This window comes from Uloborus diversus, chromosome 8 (genome assembly GCF_026930045.1).
Source record: "Uloborus diversus isolate 005 chromosome 8, Udiv.v.3.1, whole genome shotgun sequence".
Lineage (NCBI taxonomy): Eukaryota > Metazoa > Arthropoda > Arachnida > Araneae > Uloboridae > Uloborus > Uloborus diversus.
This window is the reverse complement of record NC_072738.1, coordinates 147,639,685-147,665,848: the sequence shown is the minus strand read 5'-3', so window position 1 is coordinate 147,665,848 and position 26,164 is coordinate 147,639,685. Positions and strand designations below refer to the sequence as shown.

Here is a 26,164-nt window from a genome sequence, read left to right as displayed (position 1 = left end):
TTGTAAGACGTTGGATGTTTTTTGGAATTATCGAGTTTGAGAAAGAGATTTACGTTTGATGATTAAGTGATGTAACGTTTTTGATGTTTACGTTGTTATTGAATAAAAGCTCTTAAGTTTTATATACTCATCAGTTGTCAACTCTCCTATTATCTTATTCTGACTGGAAATATTGTGATAAAATCTATAGATCCATCCAATTGTTCTGATTGTCTTCGTATAACTTGAAAATCGGTCACTTACAATGTTATCTGTGCATTGCACGTTGACCATAGATGATACCACGCCTCTCTTTCTTTCACTTAGAATTTCTTCTTCATCAACACAAAATTCGTCTTTTGGCCATTCTTCCGATGGGAAATACAACCATTGCGGACCTTCCCACCATTTTGACGAAAGAAGTTGACGAGCAGAACAACCTCTACTCGGAAGATCTGCTGGATTTAGTGATCCTGGGACGAACCGCCATGCATTCAAAGGAGTCAAGGATCTAATTTCCTGCACTCGGTTTTGTACAAACACTCCCCACGGCCCTTCTTTTCTCAACCATGAAAGAACGGTAGTAGAATCAGTCCAAAACACAATTTTCTCTTTTTTGAATTCTTTCAGAACTTCTACAGAAAGACGTGCTAAAATTGTGGCTCCAAGAAGCTCTAATCTTGCTATAGTCATCTCTTTCTTTCCACAAGGTGCAATCCGAGATTTAGCTCTTAGCAGATGAACAGCTACTGAATCATTCAAACAAATTTTTATAAAAACAACAGCTGAATAGGCAGACTTACTAGCGTCGCAGAAAAAATGTAAACTATCAATTACGTATTCGCATTGCAACCATCTAGTTATCTTCAATTCTTTCAAAGTCTCCAAATTTTTCAACCATTTCAAGAATTCTTCTTCAGTATTTGTATCTACTTCTTGATCCCATGTTAATTTGCATTCCCATAACCTCTGCAGCAAAAGTTTTGGCAGTAAAGTAACCGGACAGACTATGCCTAAAGGATCAAACGTTTTATGTGCAGCAGACAAAATTGACCTCTTAGAAATTTTCATCGAAGAGGTATCAGTATCACGTGATAACTTTAAACTGAGGGTATCATTTCCACGGTCCCACATCATTCCTAGCACATTCGTGGGTTCTGAAACTTGACAGCGGGAATCCGAGTACTCCCACCCTCGTAATTCAAATTTTCTCTCCATTAATATTTCTGTAGCCGCTTGCATAAATTTATGCAACTGAGCTTCATCCTTTACGCTAACAAGACAATTGTCCACATAAAAACTGTTAGCAAGTTCTTCTACAGTTTCAACGGGATATTTCGAGGACTCAACTCGTGCCTCTTCTAGCGCTGATTCTAAATGATACTGAACCACAGATCCGAGTAAAAAAGGGCTACACGAAGCACCGAATATTACACGACAGTGCCTGAAATACTTTAGCTCAGACTTATCGTTGTACCAGAGGAATCTCAGATAATTTTTGTCCCTTTCAGATACACGGATTTGCAGAAACGCTTTACATATATCAGCAGTAACCCCTATTTTATACATACGAAAGCGTGTTAATATTGATGGAATGAATTCAATAAGGTTCATACCCTTTTCAAGGCAGTCATTTAGACTTGGTGAAGATCTCGACTTAGCGGAAGCATCGAATACTGGCCTAATGCGAGTCGTACAATTTTCTTTGACAACAGGCCGATGTGGTAAATAATGCGATGGTTCTTGAATTTCATTATAAGGAACCTCTTCAATTATTCCCTCCTTTTCCCATTCTTTGAAAACCAGGTCATAATCCTCATACAGATTTTTCGCTTTTAAGTTCTTTACTGTGTTGTTCAGTCTCTTCAAAGCCAATTCAAAATTTTCAGGCAGAGGGGGATGTTCACTCAACCAAGGCAAATCAACGATAAACCTTCCTTCATCGTCTATTCTAACAGTTCTCAAAAAATGTTCTTTAGCTGCTGCATGCAATTCATCTTGCGTTTTCTTCTCAGATGGATCCAGTATACCGATCGTTTCCAATGACCACAAGTTTGATATACAAGTTTCATTACAAATCATACTCGTTACAAGTAATGCAGTGCTTTCTCGAGATTCTAAACTAGAGTTCTTCCCCATTAGTGTCCACCCTAGTTTAGTTTCAATTGCGGCAAGGCCACTAGGAAGTAATTTATAACCACCTGTCATCAGTTTTCCCGCAACGTCTGCTCCTATCAAAATTTCAATAGGGGCTCTACTATCATCCTCAATATGAATCAGTCACAGAGTTCTTTTATACAGAGTTCATTTGTAGGTGGCTTTGTTTCACATATGACTGGTTGACTCAAAACGTCAAAATTGCAGTTATAATTACCGTTAGCACTAGTTAAATACAGTTTAAAAACTTCATGTTTACACACACCAGAATTTTTTCCTCCGAAAAGTGCATGTTTGAGACACTCTGAACCCAGGACTTCGTACTTCATCTCCTTTGCCGTATCCTTTAGAATGTATGACCTCTGGGATGCAGAATCAAAAATTGCTCTCGCTTTACGGCTCTTTCCGTTTCCTCTTATGATTACTATTAGGGTTTGCAACATCACTTTTGGTGACATTGAAATGTTTGCGAGAGCTGAAACTTGCTTTGGAGTTTCTTCTAATGCAACAACTCTTTCAGAAGACGAAGGTAAATGCGGTTGGCCACTTCTGCACAGCAAAATATGTCTTCTTCCACAATTAGCACATCCAGCTTTCACATTGCATTGACGAACTTGATGTCCTGTTTTGAGACATAGAAAACAGCAGTGAGATTTTCCAACTAGTAATTCTCTCTCTTTAAGCGGTATTTTCCCTGCTTTTATGCAATCATTCGAATCATGGTGATTGCCGCAAAAAATACACAGTTTCTGTTCCCGCGATGCAGTAAAAAGGTCAGCTGCTGTTGCTACTTGAGCTCTATTCCCAAACTTTAATTTATTATGATTTTTCTTTTCAATGTGTAATTTACTGTTCTCTCGAGAAGTAGATTTCACTTTAGGGCAATCGAATGACTGAGAAGCTAAAATTATTCTTTCTTCAGCCTCTACCTCATCTTGTAGGAAATTCAAAATTGATCTCAAGTCGTTCTTTTCTTCCAACTGTGAACTCAATTCATTTTCTGGAGTAACATCTCGCGTTCTCCGGTTTGTTGCTCGGCATCGTTCCCAAGCTCTCAAAGTTTCTTGTGGAAGTGATGATTCAATTAGTGGAAATAACATACAAGCATATTTGTCTCTAGTTACTCCTAGAGACTCTAATGCCCTCAATTTAGTCTCTAATAAGTCGTATAACACTCGAAGAGATTTGGTTTCAGCACTTTCTCTCTGAAGAATTAATGCTAATAGATCTCTTACATAGATCTGTATCAGCAATTCTTCTTTTCCAAATCTACTCTTTAATTGATTTAATGCTTTTTCATAGCTATCTCCTCCAGGCGGGAAACTTTTGATTAAATCCTCAGCAATGCTACCTTTAACCATACTTTGTGACAAATAAGAAAACTTGTCATGTAGGTCCAAGTTGGAGTCTTTATCGATCTTTTGAAACTGTCCCCAAAATCCGAGCCAGTTTCTTATATCTCCATTGAATGACGGGAGCCGTATCTTAGGATACCGTAACAGAGTGTTTTTCTGTGACGTATTTGCACTTGAAACCGAAGCAGAATCTTCTTTTTCACATGATGAAAGTTTTTTGAGTTTTTGTCCTAAAACGCGCCAGCGATCAATATAAATCTCAGATTGATCGAACTCAGCATCACATTCTGTTTCTGAAATATTTTCATCGCAAAGATGATTTCTAACCTTGTATTCAGTCTCAATCATTAAAAGTGCTTTTTCTTCAATTACTTTAAGTTTAAGTAATTTATCTTCATCACTTAACCAAGCTTCTTCTGCATCAAATTCATTGCAAGCTTTCGTAAATAATCTCCCATACTGTGTCCTGTTTTTCTTACATTCATCCATTTTTTTTTCTCAGCACGATAATTAAATTTATTTTATTCAAACAGACGAAAGAGTCCTGTCCACGGACGCCAGATGTCCGAAAAACTCTAATCGGACTTCGAATCAGTACACTCGTAACACATATCGCACAAATACATTTATTCACAGGACACAGCACATAACAAGAAAATATTTACACAATACATAATTTCATGGCAACTTTGCCTAACTAATGCTCAAAACTCGAAAATAAAACTCAATAACTCACTATTTCATTTTATAAAATCTCTCAAGTGTTTCTCGCTTCTCAATACTCAAAATACGCCATCCAAACTCACATTTTTCAACTCTAATCACCAAAACTCTTATCGCACGCACATTCTAAAGATATTTTGTTGCCAGCTCTCAGAAAACAAAAACTAAATAAAACAATTTCAATTACGCATTTCACTAGTAAAATACAATAAAATTATTATAACGAGGAATCTCTCAACAAACACTAAATATATTTAAAAATTGGAATATTAAATAAAGAACTTTATATTTTAGTGCCTAAATAAAGTTATTTATTAGCAAATAAAATATTAAGGTAATTGATTCAACTATTAACCCATTCAATGATCAGCTCGAAACCCCTTAACGCGCATGCCGCAGATAACGAACGGAGTTGCTTTTTGCTACGTTGTAATAACGCTTTTCTCCCCATTTTGCTCTCGGGATTTTAATGTTGTTTTTGCTGTTCAGCTTGCATTCGAAAATCGCTTCGCTTTATCAGTTTTTTGGCACTGAATTAAATAGTTCAATAAAATACCAGGTTGCTAATATGTGCTGAAATATTCATTAAATTTACACAGTACATAACGGGAAAATAATAAACAATAGAGGATAGGACGAAAAGCAATTATTTTTATAACACTAATTATTTTATTGATTTATTCTTCTTTTTGCTTTTATCTCAGTATAGCATTCTTTTCTTTTTATACACTTAAGAAATCAAAACTGTTAAATGTAAGATGATCTACCTTTCAAAAGGGCTCAACAAAACATTCTTCAAACAATTGACTGATCGATCCCACCTGTGAGCAAGGGGTTTGAATTGACAAAAACGCTTTAACTGTGGGAATGATTTTCTAAGCGGATAAAAAGTATTCTTTGGTGCTTTTTGATACATTGTGACCATTCAAAACGACCAATAAACACAAAGACATGTCTTTGCTTTTCGGTTCTTTTATCGTAATTGCGATGACTTTTAAATCCTTTCTGAGTGTCCAGATATCAGTTGCTCAAGCGTGGGAAGTATTTTAAAGATAAATGATTACAAAAGATCAAAACTTGCGGCTAATCCCCTATTTCCCTAAAGGATACTTTTGTGCATGCAACTAAAAGCCCCCAGCTGAGAGAGGAATAACAGAGACTGTCTGGGCGGATTCCCTAAGGAGATGTCCCCCTTGGTGTCTTGCGGTCAACATTTCCACATTGTTTTCTTACAACAAAACGGTTTGAATCAGGAAGGAATTTCAAAGCAAGCTTTACTGCTTGTATTTGAGAACATGTATTCAGAAGAAAAAAAAGGAAAATCTTGCTTGAAATCGAGTCGGATTATTTTTCTTATTTTATGAAATATTTGGATAAATTTTAGTTAGTTTCATAGGATTATTTACTAATTAAAGCAACTTGATTATTGAAAAGAAACCAAATATTTTATTTCTATTTTTAAAATCTCATAAAAGAAGGTGCAATTAAAACATTGGACCTATTTTAAAACAATAAATAAAATCTGAAAAAGAAAGGGAGAAAAGGAATGTTTCGTTTCGTATGAGTAAAGCGAAAAGAACTCAAGATATTATAATTTCATTTGTACTGAAGTATATATTTTATGTTTTGCATGGTCAACTATTACGTATAATCAATGCGGTTGTCGTAATTTTTGTTTGTGAAATGAAAAATATTCAAAACTATATCAATAAAAATCCATCAAAGGATGCCGCGAATATAAAAAGTTAAAATTTAAGTTTGAAAATATCACGATTTAAAAATAAATAAATAATAAAAAATAATAATAGTATACAAATAAATAAAAAGCGTAGTAAACACGTTATAATTAAAAAAAAAAACATACTCGTATAAAATTAAGATGTGTAAGATAATTTTTAAAAAATGTTGTGTAAAATAAATTATAAAATTTAAGGATCTTGAACAATTTAGTGAAGGTTGTTTGTGTAAGAAGGTGGATTTTTGATAACAAGAAAAAAAAATCTGTTTATTTGCTTTATTCAGGCATAAAAATATTGTTAAATGTGTAAGGAAATATTTTCACACTTGTTCATCAGGAGTTCAAATGCCAGAATGCTAAGAAACAAAGCTTCCATGAAAAGATAAAAATATAACGCCTGATTATTTGAAGCATTATACGTGTCCCATCCAGGAGTACTTGAAAGGTTAATATCTTAGTAAAATAAAATAAATTACAACAAGTTTCGTGAAATACTGTAAGTTACATCCCTTTTGTCTAAGGAAAGGAACTTGATTACCGCTCCCCTAAAAGCACCAGAACCCAACAGAGAAGCGCAATAACAGGGTTCTGCCCCTGGAAGGATCGCCGACACATGTTCGGCCGAGGCAAAAACTGATAGAAACGCCGTGACGACACAGGTTCGTCGAAGGCAGTTAGGAACCATTTTCTTGCGACGAGCCTGAATCGGCCGGGGCAGTATTAACACAAACTGCGCGGCCGATCCTGTATCGGCCGGGGCAAAGAATGGGTTAAAGTAGCAAAATATATTTAATTTACTACTTTGCTATGCAGTAATAAATACATTAGTAACACCTATAATAAAAAATTACCATGCGGCGGCGCAGCGTGGAGAAAATTAATCATCCATGTGCCGCGAGAATTAAATATCGTTCAAGAGAAAGCCAAAAGCTTAGGTGTGAAAATAAACCCATCACAGCAACATCACGTGACCATGACGTATGAAATTTGAAGTTTTTTGGATTCCTCCGAGACCCCTTATCAGATCCAGACCAAATTACAATGGGACCATCTGGGAAGTATACCCTTCCAAACAAAAATTTTTTTTTTCAAATCGGTCCAGTAGTGTTGGAATTATTCAAAAACACACATAAAAAGCCGCAATACGAAATCATAACCTCCTTTTTTGAAGTCGGTTAATAAAGATCCTGCAGGGCAAGCGCGCGCCTGTTGTGGCAAACAAGCGAAGCTACCGCCTCGGAAAGAGAACACAGGGTTCATACTCAATTTCAGAAATAAAATGAAGGAGTTTTGAAGGAGTAAAATGAGATTTTGAAGGAGTACTAATGGGCTTCTGTCCTTAAATGATGTCTCACCTTTTTTTTCAACATGTTTGACTCCCTTCCCTTTGTCACTAAGTGTCACACTTTATTTTACTACTCCTCTTGTCACATGTCATATTTTCATAAACATAGTTATAATAACTGGATGATGTTACTTTTTGTCACCCTCTCTTTTCCCCTTGTCACAATTTCATGAACCTGTCTCCCCCTTAAGGCATAACATTACTTGTGGATGACTCATTTTACAATATCATAACTGCGATTTGCTAAACAATTGTTTTTTTAACATAATCACTTTTCGTACATCTACTTATGTATTTTTAAATAATAATTAGACAAACTGACTGTTGCAGCTGAGAGTGGGGTGCATGGAAAAGCAATAATCGTAATACTTGCAAAAATAGCCGAGCACCATTTAAGCATGGTTTACTTCATTTATGAAATGTCTTAGTCAACTAATATTTTTATCTTCAGCTTTTATACCTTCTATAATCAATTTGTAAATCACATCTTTATGAAAAAATAAATATATGAAATTTTACTACATTAAAATCGCCCTTATACCTTCGCCATTGTGATGAAGTTAAGTTGTCGATTGAAGAATTTCAAGTTACTGTCATAGAGGAAGACTATGTAGTCTTTAACTAAGAAAGAAGGAGTTTTGAAGGAGTTCGAACCAAAATGAAAGATAAAGTAAGACAAAACAACGTTAGAAGAAGCACAAATTTACAAATTTGTGCTTCTTCTAACGTTTTGTCTTACTTTACTGTTCAGCACAAAGGTATTTATCTCAAAATGAAAGAGTTTGAAGGAGCGTAGGAAGCCTGGAACAATATGAGCAGTACTAGCATATGTTTTCAAGTTTTAAAGAGTAGTTATATGCCTTTTGGTGTTTTTTTACTTTCATTCACGGAAGGTGTCACCAAAACTGCCTTCAAAAAAAAAAAAAAAAAGGAACTCGCATTTTTAGAAAAACCTGTCCACACTTCCAAAAGTGATAATTCTTTCATCTATACTAATATTATAAAGAGAGAGGGCGGATTTTTGTATGTTTATATGTTCGAGGTAATCTTCGAAACCACTGCACCTATTTCAAAACTTCCTTCCAAATATGAAAGGTGCTTTCTTACTGAGTGACATAGGCTATAATTCGAAAAAAATCCGATAGTTCTTTTTTTATTCCAATTTAGGCCCAAATTTCACTCAAATTGCCCATTATTGGCTATTAAAGGGGTGAAAAATTACTTGCACACATTAATATTTTATATCGTTGAAAAGGGTAGAATTTTCCGCGTTTTAAGCAGTTTGTTTCGATGCTCTAATTTCATTATGACGGGAGTAATTTGTGTTTTTATCTCGAAGTTTTTTAGGTTTAGCTGAAATTTTGGCAATACTTTCTTCATTAAATCTATCAATAAAAAGTGAAGGAATTGTCCCACAGTTTTCTTTTTGACACCGTTGGAAAAAGCGACATTTTTTACTCCAGATCTCTCTCGACCTTAGGTCGGAAAAATTAGCTTCTATCTTCAAAGGAAAAAAAGTTACAATCGTTTTTAAATCAATTTCGAAATCTGTCATTTTGATTCAAATTATCAACCATTTTATTTTCGCATTTCCACGGTTACGCTTTTTGAATCCATTGTTTATTTAATTATTTCTCAAACTTATTTTATTTCATGTTTCCATGGTCATGCTTTTAAAATCCATCTGTCGCATTTTAATTTCTTAAAAGTATTTTAATACCTGTCGTCATTGTTTGGAAGAGTAATTTTGCATGGTGTTTTTTATTTTATTTTTTAATTTAAGACTGATTGTTGAATATATGTCACTTGACACAATTTTTATTCTCAAGGTAGACCGGGCAAAGTCGGGCAACGCAGCTCTTAATATATAAAGATTTGAAAGCTACTGTCAATGGGATTTTATACCTTTTTGTTTGTTTGGCAAAACATTTATTATTGCCAAAGAAAAAACCTCCGCTTCATTCGCAAAAGGGCTGAGTTCCGGTAGCATGGTGGCGGCTTGGCACGTTAGGCGCTGAGCAGTTCAGTCTAGGATTATTGTTTTAAGGAATCCGTTAATGTAATTCATTGTTTTAGCGATTTGTTTTGAAGGAAAAGAAACTTTTGATTTGTTTTTATCCGAGTAAAATGTAAGATATTTTCTTTTTTTTTTCTGACGACGATTTTTGAATGTTCCACGGGATGTTATTTTTTTTTCCGTTAGATGGATCGATTATGATAGTGTTGCTGGACAAGTTTTGCGGTAAACAATAGAGTTGCGAAATTATTTTTACATATGAAGAATATTATTATTATTTTTTTTATTATTTGGCGAAGTATTTTAAATTGCAGTAAAAACCGCTTCACTCGATAAATAGAGTTTTAAAGCAACTGTAAATCAATTTTAATGATTTGACGAAAAGTTTTAAATTTCAAAGGAACTTAATTTTTTTTTTTGAACAGGTGTGTACGCATTTTATACAAAGAAAAATGATCATTTCACATTAAAGGGGGAGGGGGCATCAATTTTTTTTTATTCAACGAACTTCCATTAAATTTTTAGCACGGGCATCGCTGTGCGGGTACTGCTAGTAAAAGATCAAAAGAGAATGATCATGAAAGCGAACTACGAAACCAGTGCACTAAATTGATCCCCTAAAATACTGGGGATGAAACATTCATGTGTACCCATTGCTTTGTAAAATTGCACCCTTGCGCATCATCTGCTCCAGTTGAGCTTTGCTGGAAAATTTTTACACTTCTCAGAGAATGAAGCCTGACAGTTTTGAAGCATTGGTGCTTTTGAAATGCAATAAAAGATCATTTTAAAAATGCAGTATTTTTGAACATTTACTTTCATATCATTTATTTATACTATCTGAATGTATTTTAATACTATGCATGTTTTACAAATCCTGCATTAAAAAAAGTTATTTTTTTAAATTAATTGTGCTGAATTAAATAGTATTATATTAAATTGTAGAGAAACAGCACGTAAATTTTAGAAACCGTATCCTTTGGTTGTATGCAAAATAGCAATGAATATTTAAATCATGTACAATACGCATTACGATGGAGTGAGCCCTTTAGAGATGGCATATCTAAGTACCTATGCAGGATATATTGTCGAAATAGTTATATAACATTTACATGCACAATCAAAAATCATAATTTTTCAACCATGACGTAGTTACCGCAAACGAGCTATGAGAATATATATATGTGCGCACGTATTTTTCTTCCACGAGTCTGTAATCAAAATCGTAATCGGCACATCATAATTGTAATGGATTACATTTTAAAAATATTCTAATGATTGCTGTAAGTGTAATTACGTTTTGGCAGAGGATTATAATTATAATCTTAATTGTGTAATCTCCTATTTGTCAAGCTTGTAATAGTAATTGATTGCATTCTTTCATCATTGACTACAAGCCTGGTTCTCTTTGAATATATTTAAAGTGTACCTCATCAATAATTGCCTGTACATAGAAAGAATTTTTAACTACTTCAAGGTAAAATATAGTATCTGTATTTTTAAATCTTACTTATACTTAAAATATTAAGAATTCAGTGGGAATCTTGAATTCGACTCATAAAATCTGTGCAGTTTCATAAGAAAAACGAATTTAAATACATATGGGGAAGGAAAAAATCGTACAAAATTTATGATGGAAGAAAAAAACATGATTTTTATTTTATTTATTACAAAATATTTGGGACATATTTAAAGCTCCCGATTTCATTACTTTGCAAGGATAATTTCAGATCATACTAAAACATTTAATAGTAAATATCCGTGAGGAGAAAAATTAAGTAAAGTAATTTGTAAAATACATGTAATAAAATTATATATACAAAATATTTTACATTAAAAAACTGAATAACTAGACTCTAACAAATAAATTTAAAATACATTAAACATTTAATTCAGATCTGAACTAAGCCCATTCATTAATAAATCATTCAATAGAAACCAATATTTACAGCAAAATATTTCAGATGTGCATAAACAAATTAAAATTATCTGATCTACAAAAACATTAAAACATACCTAACAAGAAAATACATCTCTCATCAGAAACAAAAGTGACATCTCCAAAATTAAAAAAAAAAAAAAAATACTGATTTTAAATTTAATGCTCTTTCTTGCCACAATACTGGCACAGTTTACATAACTGGTGTAAGGTGATATATAAACAGTATAATCAATAGTGGCACATCCTTCGATTAATCCTACAATTTCCTATTCTAGAAGTAAAATGTCCAAACTTTAAATTATACACAATAATTTAGACTAATAAAACCAACCAGTAATTATGACATTATGAAGTTTCTCAGTATGTTGCAGTATTACAGTATATATCAAAATTAGTATAGTTTAAAACCTTGATTTTTTTTCTAGGAGCACATGTTAGAGATGTGCCGCTATTGTTTTCAGCGAGTGATATTTAGAGAGATATCACAATTCTACAAAAATCACTCCACATGCACACAAAACCATATATAACAAAATGAAAGTGTTTATAACAGTAAATAAAAATTGCATTGTGAGAGCTACAAACTCATAATTAAATTTAAGTCAAATGTTGTTTCAACAGATTATTTTGCACTTATTGATGTACAAACACATTCATTTATATTTTCTGTAACTATTTCAAATTACTTTATTTAAATGCAAAATATTTGCATTATTCAAAAATTATGAAAATAAAATTGCTGTAAATAGGGGGGGGGGCAAGAAATTAAAAAAAAAAAAAGATTTCTTAGTATTGCAAATATGAACTACTGGCCTCTGGGGATGGCCCCAAAATTTATTGATCCTAGTCTGATAAGAATGTCTTGACACTGAGTCACCTCTTTACAAATGCTGAAAAGAGGAATGCATTGAAACCTGGAGAGCAACACTGTTTCGACAACAACTTCAAATAAATTATAAGCAATCAACAGTTTATACTTTTTAAAATTATAATTAATTTTTTTTATTGTAAGGGCATTATAAAGTACATAAATATGAGTTTACTTGACACTCGATATGTGTAGCCTAAATTCATAAAACTTTGTGATTCGTTTTTCGTTATCATCAAAAACATTGTCCCAAAACAATCATATTAAGTGGGGACTACTGTATAATTGTAGAAGCTTTGAAAGCATTTCTTGCAAAAATTTGGGATTTAAAATTTTCACATCTTTAGTTGAATTTAAAAACTTAACATAGTAGCTGCACAGAATCTCTAGGTATTTGAGCCCTTCAGAATATATCCCCAAACAAATAATGAAAAGAAAAAAAAAAGAGGTGGGGAATGTAATGTTTTCGTATAATAAATACAAAATTTTACTTTTTTCAGATTTTGAAGCTATGCATACGAGTTTAAATGGTTTTAAACATTATAAATATCTATAAACTTCAATGTTATTTACATGTATGGGCTTTTAGGAATAATTTCTCACAATGCCAGTGATTTATGGAACTGTTCTTTTATAGCTTTTATTTTTTAAGTGGAATTTTTTTTGTTCGATTCATTATTGTAGAAAAAAAGGTTCTTCTAAAACATGGTTTAATATTATTTCTCAACAATTTTTCATTAAAAAGTGCCTTTTTTAAATAGATGCCATTCTGTATTTTTAGTTAATAGCTAAGAAAAAAAAAAGAGGTAGAATCTACATCTTAATTTTATTTATACCAATATTAACATCTTCATAGTTGATATTAAGGAATAACAATATCTGGTACTCATAACCTGTATATTTCAAGAGCAGTAATTTTGATGGGACTGAAGCTATGTCTTCGTTCAGCGTTTCCCAACTTGTGGTTATATGTATCATTGGTAGTACATGAGATTCCAGTTGAATATAATGGCGAGCATAAAAAAAAAAAAGAAAATATCAAACTTTTATCCCTATAATTCATCTGTTATTTATCTAACTTGAGATGTCCCTAAGTTAAAAAAAAAAGTATCAAAACAGATTGATTGCAAAGATCTAGGAGAACATCACATCTTTTGAACTAATTTTCTAAAGCTTAATTTTATTTTCTTGAAAACAAGCACAAAGGAGCTTGTAAATTTATTTTTTAAAAATATTTGATCATGGTTAGAAAAATTGTTTTTATAACTTTTTTTTTAGTAAAACCATTTATTAGCAAACAATATATGACAAAATAGTAAATAAATATGAAACCTTGATCAAACAATAATATGGGGGGGTCGGGTTACATTGAGTTTCTAATCCAGCATGACTTTTAGGGTGTTTCATTATAATTTTCATTTATGGGATGTGAATACAAGCTCACCCAATAAAGTATATATAATTTGAGTAAATAAAAACACTCAATAACAAATTTCATGAAATACCATCATTTTTAAAAAGTGGTACATGAGCCGAAAAAGGTTGGGAAACTCTCTTTAGTTGCATACTTTTTTTAAGTAAATAGGACCAATGGCTATGTAAACATGATTGAATAAAGTAACTTCTATTACATATAAAGGGCATTTCTGATGGGAGTATGAAAGATTTTGCTTTTTGCGAAATGTCAGAGGCATATTTTAACAAAATCTTTTACTATCTAGTAGTACAAATCAAGAAAATAATTTAATCTAATGTTCATATTGATTCAACAAAGCAATAGCAGTACAATTATAATTAAATGCAATGATAGTCTAACATATAAGCAACAAAATTTATACATGCCAATATTTTAAGAGCAATTTAGGACAGTCCTAATTTACTGCTAAAATAAAAAGTGGACTTATGCACAAACTAATTAAACATGACTTTTTTGATATTTCATAGGTTTATTACCATATTTACTTTTAAGAGTAGCATGTGAGAATTTATGAAAGAGCTTATATTGCTCATGAGTGGGACTCCACCCATTATACCTCAAGCTTGTTTTTTACCTTAAAATCAACTTAGGTAGGACATTTACGACTATGCTGTGTAAAGATGATCAATTTATTCCTTTGATACATAGGTACATTAATAATTAAAAATCAGTCAACGTTTTTTTTTTTTTTTTTTTGCAGAATGCGGTTTTTGAGTGGATGTTGTGATTTTCTATTGCAAAAGAAATATGTATTACAAATGTTTATTAGTTTTCAGCATTGATATTTAAATTTTTGTTACAAATTTTAAAGGGCTGAAATAGAACTTGATATACTAGAATGAAATGTTTTTTCACAAAAGTTGATGAAACAGAGGGGGAAAAAAGAAATAGAATAAAATAAAGATTTGCCCAACACAAGTTATTCTTTAATATGTACAGATGTTTCTATACAACTTATATACACATGAAGAAAACGTTTTTTGAAAAAACTAAACTAAAAATTTTATCAACAATCCAACATCAGCAGTTCTTTTTAATGCTACCAATATGATATAGTTCACTAATTTTTATACAATTCAAAAATTGTAATTTTCATTTAAAAAAACAACTTTAGAGTACAACGTACACCACATTTTTAAATGCATGGTTTATGACCATCAAATTCTTTCTAAGCTCTTTCTTTTACAGAAGTGCTTACTAATATGAAGACTTGTTGACTGCGAATACAAATTAAACAAAATTATCATTTTCGAGATGTCGTACTCTCACTCTCTGTTTGTAGTGATACTCTTTTAGATAGCCTTTAATTTTTTTAGGTAGCTTCAGTTGATTAATGCCATCATAGGTAATGCTATCTGAAACCACCGCACGGCAGAGATGCTGCAAATCGAAAGGAAATGTACGATGCACCGGTATGGTTAACATAGGTTCGAAGAACATACAGCATCTGGGGTTCTTATAGTGCTCCACTAAACCACATACAGTAGACGAGGTAAAAACATTTGGATCATGAGAATCAAAGCTAAACTTATGGTTTAGCTGCTCTATTCGAGCATGTAAAGTTCTTCCATAGCGTCGAAAACTAACGCTAAAAAGAAATTCCTCTTGTGCACTGTCTCTCAACAAAAATGTTCCTTCAGGTTTCTTATCCAGTTGCTTTTCTGCTTTGTAACGATCCATTTTGCCCCAATAGAAACTGCAATTAGTTATCTCTAATAAATCAGGGACAAGGTGATGTACATAATCAATTTGAGTATGGGCAGTGGAAAACATGTTAAGGCTACATGACCTACGTTCAAAAACATTTCTGCTTTCTACATTGTATCCAACATTACCGTATCGGATGAAGAAAGGGCTAGGTACAATGGAGAACCTCATGTGGGTTTGCAGAGCCAAAGTCAATTCACTAATACTAATTTCATTAATTGATAAAGTTTGCTGAGAAGACTGGCATGCGATGATGAGATTACTGTTTGAGGCTTCATCAACCTAAAAAATAAGGAACAAATATTAATTAGTACTAGGGAAAAACATATCGAAGAAAAATTCAAATACTGTCGGCTCTGCTTAATCGAATATCGTCGGTTCCAAGAGATATTATTCGATTAAGCGGGGTATTTGATAAAGCGGAGACATTTTCTTTACCTTTTATAAATTGACAACATTTGTCTTAAAACGTAATAATTACAAATCAATTGCTATATAAAAGGAAATAACTAATGTTATTTATAAAAAGTTTTAGAAATAAGCTAGGTAAACAACAAAACAGTTTACTAATTTATTCATTATTATAATACGTATGAAAATTGTCAATCAACTTGAGTTATGAAATGTTTGTCTTAGCACCTTATTTCAGTACAATATTTTTTGGAAACAATTCTGTAATAGTGGATGGCTTGCTCCAAGGTCTTTTGGGAACACTTTTCCCGAGTCCTTTTCTTCTTTCTTGTCTGCCTGTTTCACATTTAATATTTTTCAGTTTATTATCGTCTGAAAAGTGTATATTTCATTGTGTTATTTAATTATTGACTGTGCTGTTTGTTTTTTGTAAAGGCAACCACAAAAGAAATTAGATAGAATGGGGGAAATGTTGTGATAAAAGATAGAAGTTTTTTCAAGCTTGTTGAAGGCAAAAAATATTGTTTTAAACTTTTACGTCAACAATTGCTTTAACTTATTTCTAATTTATTCAAAAAAAATTTAACAAAAATATTTGCGAAGCTTATAAATATTATTCGATTACCCGGGGGGGGGGGGGGAATTATTCGAATAAGCGGGGATCTTTAACATTGCAACTATGGGGAAATATTTGATTCTGAGAGATTTCATTCGTATAAGAGGGGTATTCGTTTATTCATTACCTGATTAAGCGGGACTGACAGTATATTTAAATCGTTTACAGTACATTGTTTTTATTCTTAAAACTTTGCAGTTTTTAGTTTTACATTCAAGAAAATCAAATGATTCATTTTTTATTTTATTTATTTATTGGCGATAGATGTTTTGATAAGTTTGTTTTTCACTCTTTCTCACTTTATATGTGCGTCATTAATTGTAAGTTGAAGATAACAGGCATGTGGTCAGTTTACAAAAGGTGGGAGCAAACATAGGCGTAAACTTTAAAGCTTTAACACCAAATAACTTCTATTTTAGCTTAACTCAAATATTTTTGAGTAAACTTATAATTCTATATAAAGGCAAGAATTGACATAAATTATCGAAACCTGGAAAAAAAATGTTTTTCTTTCTAGATTTGTCAATTTTGTACATTCAAAACATTAACTGAGCAAATGTACCATACAAAAATTAAAAAAAGAAAAGAAATCCTAATGTTTCTAACATGATAAAGGGTAGGAATCTTGAACTGAATGCTTTTTTGAAAGCATTTTCAACAAATAACAAAAGGACACATTATTTATTTTGTACACCAGCTAGTTAAAGCTTATTCTTACAAATGAAAGATTTTACATGCATAAATTATAAAGCTAAATAATTTGCAATTTTAGAAGCTATTTAAAAATGGGAAGAATTATGCAAACTAACCTGCTGAGAACTTTCAGAATTACTATCTTCTCTAGAACGAGAATTTTCCGCAACAGCACTTCTTGCACAAGCAATAGCTGCCAAAAGATGGTTTCCCTTCACTTCCGTCCTGCGGCATGGCCGTAGTTCAGGAGTCGCTTCAATGGCATTGCGTCTGTCAGAACTTTTTGTTTTGCGATATCCAGTACATATACAAGTAGCGTTGTCGAGAGAAGCTTCTGAAACAACGGAACTGCAACTTTGCCAAGCATCTTTGTTTAAGCTAAATGTCCTCTTTTTTGGCTTCTCTTTGTTGAACCCCTTTTGCCACTTTCCAAAAGAAAATGTTTTCAATCTGCGTTTGACGCTACGCTTAGACTTGCAAGATGCTTCAGCACCTTTATGCTTTTTGTCATGAGATGAATCAATATTTTCTGAATTATCATTTCCATCTCCACTCTCATCACTTCCAGAGGTATCTTCCATTTTAAGATGTGACCACAATGAAATTCCCTGCATTAACAATATCATATTAAACACTACATAAGATATTTGATGAAAAGAACAAAAATTCAAAAAGGAAAAGACTATATCAAACTAGTTACGACTTTTAAAACTAGTTTAGACATCAAAAAATGACATTTTACATATCGTCGCCTCAGAGCAACAGTAAGATATCTTAGTGTTATTTCTGGGATTAGATATCTTACTTTTGCTCTGAGGCGATGATATGAGGCAGTGAGAACAAAGGGATGGACATTTTCAAGTTTTGAGTAAAACGCTTTTAAAGGTAACATCCTAGGTCGGCTTCCGTTCAAATTTCTTTCTAAATCATGCTGTATAGCAGCAACTACCAGGGCTACTAGTACCATCTTGTACCCCAAGACAGAGGAAAGGTTCACCTACCATGTGTACGGGTTATCTCCAAATTTTTAATTTTGCCACTTACATCCCTTTGCTTCTCACTGTCTCATATGGCTGTTCATTATCAATACTGCATTGAGACAATGCAGTTTTTTCATATGGACTTAACTGGACAAAGCCTATACAAGCTTGCAACTTAAGTTGACAGTGATGTCACAATACGAAGAGAAACCGAGTTAAAAAGATAAAACGTCAGACTTACTAGCTATCTACCCTACCTGCTTTGCAAACTAAAAGAAGACCGCCACCTGTCTATGAGCTGCTATTGGCTGGCACGTTCGATTCGAATGGATATAATGCTACACTCTGCTTCTCACATACAATTGGAAATATCTTAATTGACAGAAATTAAGAGAAATAATGGTTACATATGCGTGAGTGTGACTAACTAATCCGATTTCTAAATTGAAGAGCGTAATTTCACCCGAATATAGGACAAGGCGCTAGGAACTATTTCCTTGGCCTGGTTTCAGCTTATTTCTAAATTGACAAGTAAGCTTGTAGTCGTATATAGGGAGGTTGCATCATGCAAAGAATGGGGGCAGGTAGGGATATACAAATATAGTTGATTTTGGTTAATAGGGCCACATTGTGACCAACCAGTTTTTTGGCACTCTCAGCTTCACTGAGATGACATCTGTCTCCAGCTCGGCTATTTACTATTCTTGACTGAGGAGTTCTAATAAGAACAAAACCGCTGTCTCTCTCAGGATGAGATCACCGAGCTGTCTGGTATATTGTCTGTACATGAAATACACCACCAGCTATAAGTCACTCCAGCTGAGAACTGTATTTCTGCCTTAGCGCTGGCTATAAGGCGGTAACTTACTGCTAAATACCCAAGCTTTGCCTTCAATTCATGAGTCAAACCGCACCGCACCATGCTGCAGACACTCGCTTGTGTGATAGGAAAGAACTTTCAGCATTTTCAGTTAGATTCACAATAAAAAAGTTTTTAAAAAAACCTGACACAGTAGTTAAGCTCAAATATCTACTCTATAATTGGAAGCAGCTACATTATAAAAGGGGAGACAAAACACAAGGAATAAGAACTAGAAATGAATGAAAGAGCTTTTATGCAAAAAATTGAGCATCTATTTATAAATAAAGAATTACTTAGCCAAAAAATAGATAACTTGTGCAGTTTAGATGACAGTTAAAAAGCAAAAGTCAGACTGAAATATTTGAATGAATCCATAGTTTTATCTTAAAGTGAGCAAAAAACTCGTAATATTTTTATTATTTTCAGAGAAGTACATTTTAAGTTAAAATGCAATTTCTCTTGGCTTTTATTTTATTAACTTCTTCTTATTTTTTTAATGTTATTTTATAAATTTTTTAAACCAGGTTCTTCCTGCAATGGCTTTAAGGACTTTTGGAATAACATCGCAATCCTCCCTTTTATTCTTGCTATCATTGATTCTGGTCTCCACTACTAATTCTCTTCCTTCCCCATTTCACAGTAGAACTTAATTCTTTCCTTGCAAATTGACTACAACTGTTCCTATTTTTAAAGACTGCATATTACTAAAAAAGGGTAGATATTTAAATCCAATGTTGCATGAAAACCACATTACGCATTTAATATTTAAGTTTTTTGATTCATTATTTTAGTTCTATATATCAAAAAACTTGTAAAAAGGGTTTAAATGTTATGGCCGGGTGACCAAAAATGACAAAAGACCTGCTTTAGCTCTCAGCAGCCCTGATTTTTTCAAAGGAATTTTTTTGAGTTTGTAGACTGGTCATTTTTATCTAGGTCTGCTGATCTGATAACTGATCTGTTTGGACTGGTCTAGATAATTTTAATACTACTATTTTTATTTATGACCAACAAATAGCACCTATAGTCCTTTAAGAGTAGAAGAGGATTTTTTGAAAGTAATTGGTGACTGTTTCTTAGATCAAATTGTAACTCAAGGTACTCGACAGGACGCGATTTTAGATCTAGTTTTCTGCGACATGGAAGGTTCTATTCAGGGGTTATGTGTAGGGGAACACATTGGAGATAGTGACCACAACAGTATTAGGTTTGGGATTAAATTTGATATGCACAAAGTAGAGAATTTTAGGTTTGTGCCCAATTTCAGAAATACTGACTTTGTGGCACTTTGGCAGAGTTTGAAAGCAGTTTTTTCTTCTGGATTGGACAATAGCGATGTGAATCTTCAGTGGGCAGAGTTTAAGGAAAATCTAGCGAATACGGTTAGGGATCATGTTCCTTTTAGGAGAAAGGGTGTCAACACTAAAATTTGGCCAATGTGGTTCTCCAGGGAAACTAAAGACGCTCTAAATTACAAGCAAGCTGCTTTTCATAGGTTTAAAGAAACTGGTCAGAGTGCAGATAGGCTCCAATATTGTAAGGCAAGGCGTAAATTTAAGTATTTGGTACGGATTCAGAAAAGAGAGTTGGAGCAAAGACTGGCAGATAACATAAACAGGAATCCCAAGAGGTTTTTTGCATACGCTAATTCGGGGAAAGTTCGAAATAGTCATATTGGGCCACTGGTTGATGAGCACGGAATTTTAATTCAGGACGATAGTGATATTGCTAATGTTCTTAATAACTTTTTTTCGAGTGTTTTTAACGATAACTGTATCTCAACAGTTGACACCAACAAGACACAAGCTATAGTACAGCTTGAGGACTTTGTATTTTCCAGGGATGACGTTTTACTTCATTTGAAAAAAATTAAAGAGACTAAGGCTCCGGGGCCAGATAATATTTATCCGAAAATTTTAGTTGAATGTGCAGAGGAATTAGCAGATGTAATCGCAAACATTTTCAATGCTTCTTATAATTCGGGGACAGTGCCAGAGGACTGGAAGCTGGCTAACATTACACCGCTCTTCAAGAAAGGGTCTAAAGGGAGTGCGGGAAATTATAGACCTGTGAGTCTAACTTCGGTGGTTTGCAAAATTTTTGAAACATTGATGAAAATTAAGATAGTAAATTTTCTAGAGACTAATAATCTATTGACTAGTTTTCAGTACGGTTTCAGGAAAGGGAAATCTTGTGCAACTAATTTATTACATTTCTATAACAAAGTTACCATGGCTTTGGACAATAAGAAGCCTGTAGATGTTGTTTACATTGATTTTCAAAAAGCTTTCGATAAGGTACCGCATGTTGCTCTACTTAGCAAATTAGCTGATATAGGAATAGGAGGGAAAACTTTCATTTGGGTAAAAAATTGGCTGACCGGAAGGAAACAAAGAGTAGTTGTAAGGGGAAATTATTCTAATTGGAGTGAGGTCTTAAGCGGGGTTCCTCAAGGATCAGTGTTAGGGCCTGTTTTGTTCATTGTCTTTATGAACGATATTCACAAAAATATTTCTGGGAACATGAATTGTTTTGCTGATGATGTCAAAGTTATGGGGACTGTAGAAAATGAAGAACAAGCAAATCAGCTGCAAGAGGATCTAGATCATATTACGGGGTGGGCTGATAAATGGGGTATGGCTGTTAATGTTGGGAAATGTCAAGTGCTACATTTAGGGCATGGAAATAAGTGTACAAGTTATTATTTGCAAGGTTCAGTCATTAGTCAGGCAGACAAAGTTACTGATCTGGGGGTCCTAATAAGTCAGGATTTAAAGTTTAGCCAACAGTGCAGCATTGCTAGCAACAAAGCCAATAAGATGCTTGGGTTTATCAATAGATCTATTTCAAATAAATCTAAAGAAGTTCTTCTGCCCTTATATAGAAGTTTGGTAAGACCCCCATTTGGTGTATGCTGTTCAGTTTTGGTCTCCTTATCTTAAGAAAGACATTAATGTATTGGAAAGGGTTCAAAGGCGGGCTACAAGGCTAATAAGTGGACTTTCCCACTTAGATTATGATTCCAGGCTTAGAAGGCTAAAAATGTACAGTCTTGAGCAAAGAAGAGACTGAGGGGACATGATTCAGCTGTTTAAATTTATTAAAACGAAAGATGTTACGGGGCTAAAGTTTAACACTGAAAACAGGACAAGGGGTCATTGTTTTAAGCTATTTAAATCTCAGACTAACATGGATATTAGGAAAAATTATTATTTTAGCAGGGTAGTGGAACCTTGGAACAGCTTACCGGAAGAGGTGGTAATGAGCAAAGGAGTAGACAGTTTTAAGAGGGCCATTGATCTTCACTGGGGATTGTAAATTGACTAGGACCAGTCTAGCTGGGCCCAGAGCCTGTTGCTGGTCGTCACTTTTGTATTTGTATAAATTATATAATAAAATCACATGGATGATAAGAAATTTTTTTAAGAACTCAAGGTAGAAAATTAAACTGCTCATTTAACTTTTTTAATGAGATAAAAAAATGAAAAATAAAAGAGAAGAAAAATGTGCCTAGACCCCCCCCCCCCACACCCTACTTTTGTTCAGACGAGCAGTTAGGGGCCATTCATTAATTACGTAAGGGTCATGAGTGGGAGGGGGTGTTAGAAAAATCTCTACATTCCCTTACTTGGGGGGGGGGGGGAGAGGGTCAGACCCATTCTTACATAGCATTTTCCAAGTCAATATTTTATATTAGAAATCGCGCGGTCAAGTGCTTTGGCAGAGATCATATTTCATTTGCTCTGGAAGGTGAAAAACATTATGATGAGCTGTTTTTTACTTGTTTTACAAAGAATGAATAGCGTAAAATAATAAAATAACAGATTTAAAAAAAAATACTAAGCACTTTTCATAATGCACTCAAATAGACAAAATAACGTTTCTGGGCTCAAGTTAAAAACGTCGGGACACCGTGGTGGTCGGTCGGGACTCCTTCAAACAACCTCACTTTTAATAATTGGTTTGTTTTCTATCAATGAGATTTTGAAAGACAGTAAATTTATGAAAAATTTAATCACTAATCTTCGGTTCAAAAAAATTACAACTTTGGCGCAGATCCTTAAGAAAAATCTGTAAAAAACATTGAATATAAGGTCGAATTGACAGGAATAAGTTATTGGGTAATTGAAAAAAACTCCTAAAGCGTAAATAGTTGGTGCTGTTACTCCATAAAGAAAATTAGCAGAATAAGGAACAATTCAACTTGAAACATTAAAATATCTGCATTACAATGTCTGATCGATTTACGGCACTTCTGGGCAATAATATACAGCAATGAATCGAGTTTGTTTTGATAATTTTTTACAAAAAATATTTGTACAAAGAGAATGAGAAAGAAAATCTGTATGTTGAATGATGATCGACTAATTTACATGACAGCTGACAGCAAACGATCAGACATTAATTTATAAAATAAGTTCTTAAAACAAAAAGAGATATAGCTGCTGTTTGGAGAGTTAAAGAATAAGAATAACATGACGACTAGTTGCACTTTTAGAGCGTATGTGAAGAGTAAATAATGTGTATCTTATTACCTTCAAGCTTCAACGTGTCAAGAGTCCGACTAAAACTTGTTTCTCGGAATAGACTCCTAAAAAGGCATATAAACTGCTTAATTGTTATATAAACACTGAGAAGGATTTCATTAAAATTATTTCTGTTAAAAATTATACATTATGGAATTATTAAGATAGAACTAGGCCATACATACAAGTCATTTCATTTCTATGCCAATACACAGGACGCCATTTTTTGTTTAATAAACTGCTGCTTTTCCCCATTTGCTTTCCCCTCCCACGAACAAAAGCTTTCTGCTTCACTGATTACTTTCGCTTTGAAGTAAGCGATGAAATAATGAGTTTAAACTAATAAAATGTACTAAAAGTGCACAAAATATTTTCATCAAACCACGAAAAATGCAAATGGTTCTTGCACAAAATAAAATTTGCCTTTAAAAAATTAATTTATTTGTTCAACAGTTTATCTACTAAAAATGCCCTCAAAAAGTTAATTTTGATTCATTTTAGGACTTCTCAAGAAATAATGAGATAAAATTTCTGATATTTATAATTAAAAATAATAAAAAGAAAAATCCAAAAGTCTTCACAGCAGGAAAACAACTCATTGCAAAATTAGAGTGTGCTTTGGTTTCGCGTGTTCAGTGTTGTCGCTTTATGGCGTGCAGCGGCGATTCATTTGTACTATAAAATGCTTTCTTCGGACAGATTAACAACGTTTTCTGATGACGGAAGTATATTTGTTCATTTTTCAAGTGACAATACTTTTGTTATTCGAGATACTATATTAAACAAAGTAAACCATGAGTGTAACATCAATGTGAAAAAACACGGTGCTTGTACTTGTCTTCTTTGGATTCCTAGTAAACAAAAGACTGTGAGTAGTTTAATCGGCATTTGCAATGAGCAATCTCTCCTTTTCTCCTATTAATCTGTAGTTTGCTTGAATTTTCAGTCTGATGGTGTGCAAATAATTGTGGCTCATCTTTTTAATGACATCTTGTCTCTTGCTATACCGCACAACTTCGTTTATCTAGACTAAATGGGACCAAAGGCAATCCGGGTAGATAGGTAATAAGCAAAGCACATCCTTAAACAAGCAGACTCACCTTTCATAATGACAAAAAAAAAAAGGAGCAAAATTACATAACATTTTTGAAGACATAAAATATAGTTCAACTGCAGTGGTGGTTTTTTTAGACCATAATTTATTGTGCAATGTATATGTGGGAACTGTATGCTGTAACATCAGACCAAAGTAAAAAGAAAACTACAAGCTTACTTGACAATGGAGAAATAAGCTGAGACCAGGCGAAGGAAATAGTTCCTAGCGCCTTGTCTGATTTTCGGGTGAAATTACGTTCTTCAATTTAGAAATCGGATTAGTTAGTTATACTCATGGAGACTTAACAATTATTTTTCTTAATTTCTGTCAACCGTTAAATATTTACAATTTTCAAGCGAAGCAGTGCGGAACATTACATTTATTTGAATCAAGCGCACCAGCCAATAACAACTCACAGACAGGTAGGGATCTTCTCTTGTTTGCGAAGCAGGTAGGGTAGGTAGCTAGTAAGTGTGATGTTTTATCTGTTAACTATTTTTCTTCCACTCGTCGTGACGTCACTGTCAACTTGAGTTGCAAGCGAGTATAGACAGTACAAAGTTGCTGTCTTTTAAAAATTACTCAGCATTGAAAAAATAGCAAACCAGTGGAACCCCCGATTATACTTCTTCTGTCTGTGGCAAAAAAATTTCTAAGGGGAAAACTTAAAATCTGGGTTGCATTATAAATCTAAAGCATATTGTTTAAAAATTGACTCTCATCCAGTGAAGTTGTGGGAATAAACCAATAACAGCTGGAGACAGATGTCATCTCATTGAAGCTGCGAGGAGCAACAAACTGAAAGTAAATTTATCCCACTAGCGAGTGTCGGTAGCATGGTACGGTTCAACTCCTGAATTGAAGGCAAAGCTTGGGTATTTTGCAGTAAGTTACCGCCCCTAAGCCAGGGCTAAGGCAGAAATACATGCAATATACCCAGATGTATCTATTTATCTACCAGTTTGGTGGTGCTCTCAGCTTCAATGAGATGACATGTGCCTTGAACTAGGTTTTATTCACTACTCCTGAATCCACACTGATGAGTTCTTCTAATAAAAACGAAATTGCAGTCTCCGGATGTGATGATCAGTGCCTGGTATGTTGCATGTAGTTTTGCCTTAGGCCCTGGCTTATGGGTGGTAACTTACTGCTGGGTCATTTCATGGTAATTTAGACATTTATGTAGAGTCCGTAACATGACCTTTTTTTGCTATAACTTTTTAATATTAAAAAGTTATGGCAAAAAAGGTCACATTATGGACTTGACATAAATGTCAAAAATACCGTGAAATGGCCCTGCTACTTAGGAGAGTATGTTTGTTCTGATTCACTCACAAGTCTTAATTTTCATTTTGTATTGTGTTATTATGTTTTATTAATTTCCTTAGATCTAAAAAGGGGCAGGACACTTGGTGATACAAGGGTGCTCCTTCAATTGATTGGACACTTTCTCAAAAGAATTTACCAGTAAAAAACTGTGAAGTTTTGTTGCTTTTAATCTTCTAATACCCATTCTGGTGGACTAAGGGAATGAGAGAGTTATATTTCAAAGCCATACTGGAGTGAACTTTTACCTTTCGAGCAGGTCAAGTTTTGATAAATTTTGAAGGGTCAAGGAAGGTGCAATTGAGAAGTGGAAAAAAAAAAGGTCGGGCTCGTCAAAAATTGCCGG

At 33.5% G+C, this 26,164-nt stretch overlaps 4 protein-coding genes across 4 annotated transcripts in view; 1 reads left to right on the top strand and 3 right to left on the bottom strand.

The window, feature by feature from the left end:
• Positions 1-87: 87 nt before the first annotated feature.
• Positions 88-2,187, bottom strand: LOC129228670 (uncharacterized). The gene has a single exon (XM_054863354.1). It carries the CDS (start codon positions 2,185-2,187, stop codon positions 88-90), a length of 2,100 nt encoding a protein of 699 aa, XP_054719329.1.
• A 68-nt stretch (positions 2,188-2,255) lies between these two features.
• Positions 2,256-3,980, bottom strand: LOC129228669 (uncharacterized). Its single transcript, XM_054863353.1, has one exon. The coding sequence runs from the start codon at positions 3,978-3,980 to the stop codon at positions 2,256-2,258; it is 1,725 nt and encodes a 574-aa protein (XP_054719328.1).
• Positions 3,981-13,497: 9,517 nt separating this feature from the next.
• On the bottom strand, positions 13,498-23,667 carry LOC129227603 (uncharacterized). Its single transcript, XM_054862188.1, has 4 exons — positions 23,582-23,667; positions 23,406-23,461; positions 17,145-17,636; positions 13,498-15,590 (listed from the first exon to the last, which is right to left on the bottom strand). Exons 3-4 carry the CDS (start codon positions 17,607-17,609, stop codon positions 14,832-14,834), a joined length of 1,224 nt encoding a protein of 407 aa, XP_054718163.1. The 5' UTR covers positions 17,610-17,636; positions 23,406-23,461; positions 23,582-23,667; the 3' UTR covers positions 13,498-14,831.
• A 365-nt stretch (positions 23,668-24,032) lies between these two features.
• The window catches only part of LOC129227245 (WD repeat-containing protein 43-like), a 48,894-nt gene continuing 46,762 nt past the window's right edge, over positions 24,033-26,164 (top strand). The window contains exon 1 of the mRNA XM_054861759.1: positions 24,033-24,264. Coding sequence (XP_054717734.1) covers positions 24,079-24,264 — 186 coding nt within the window. The 5' untranslated portion in view covers positions 24,033-24,078. The remainder of the gene's footprint in view (positions 24,265-26,164) is intronic.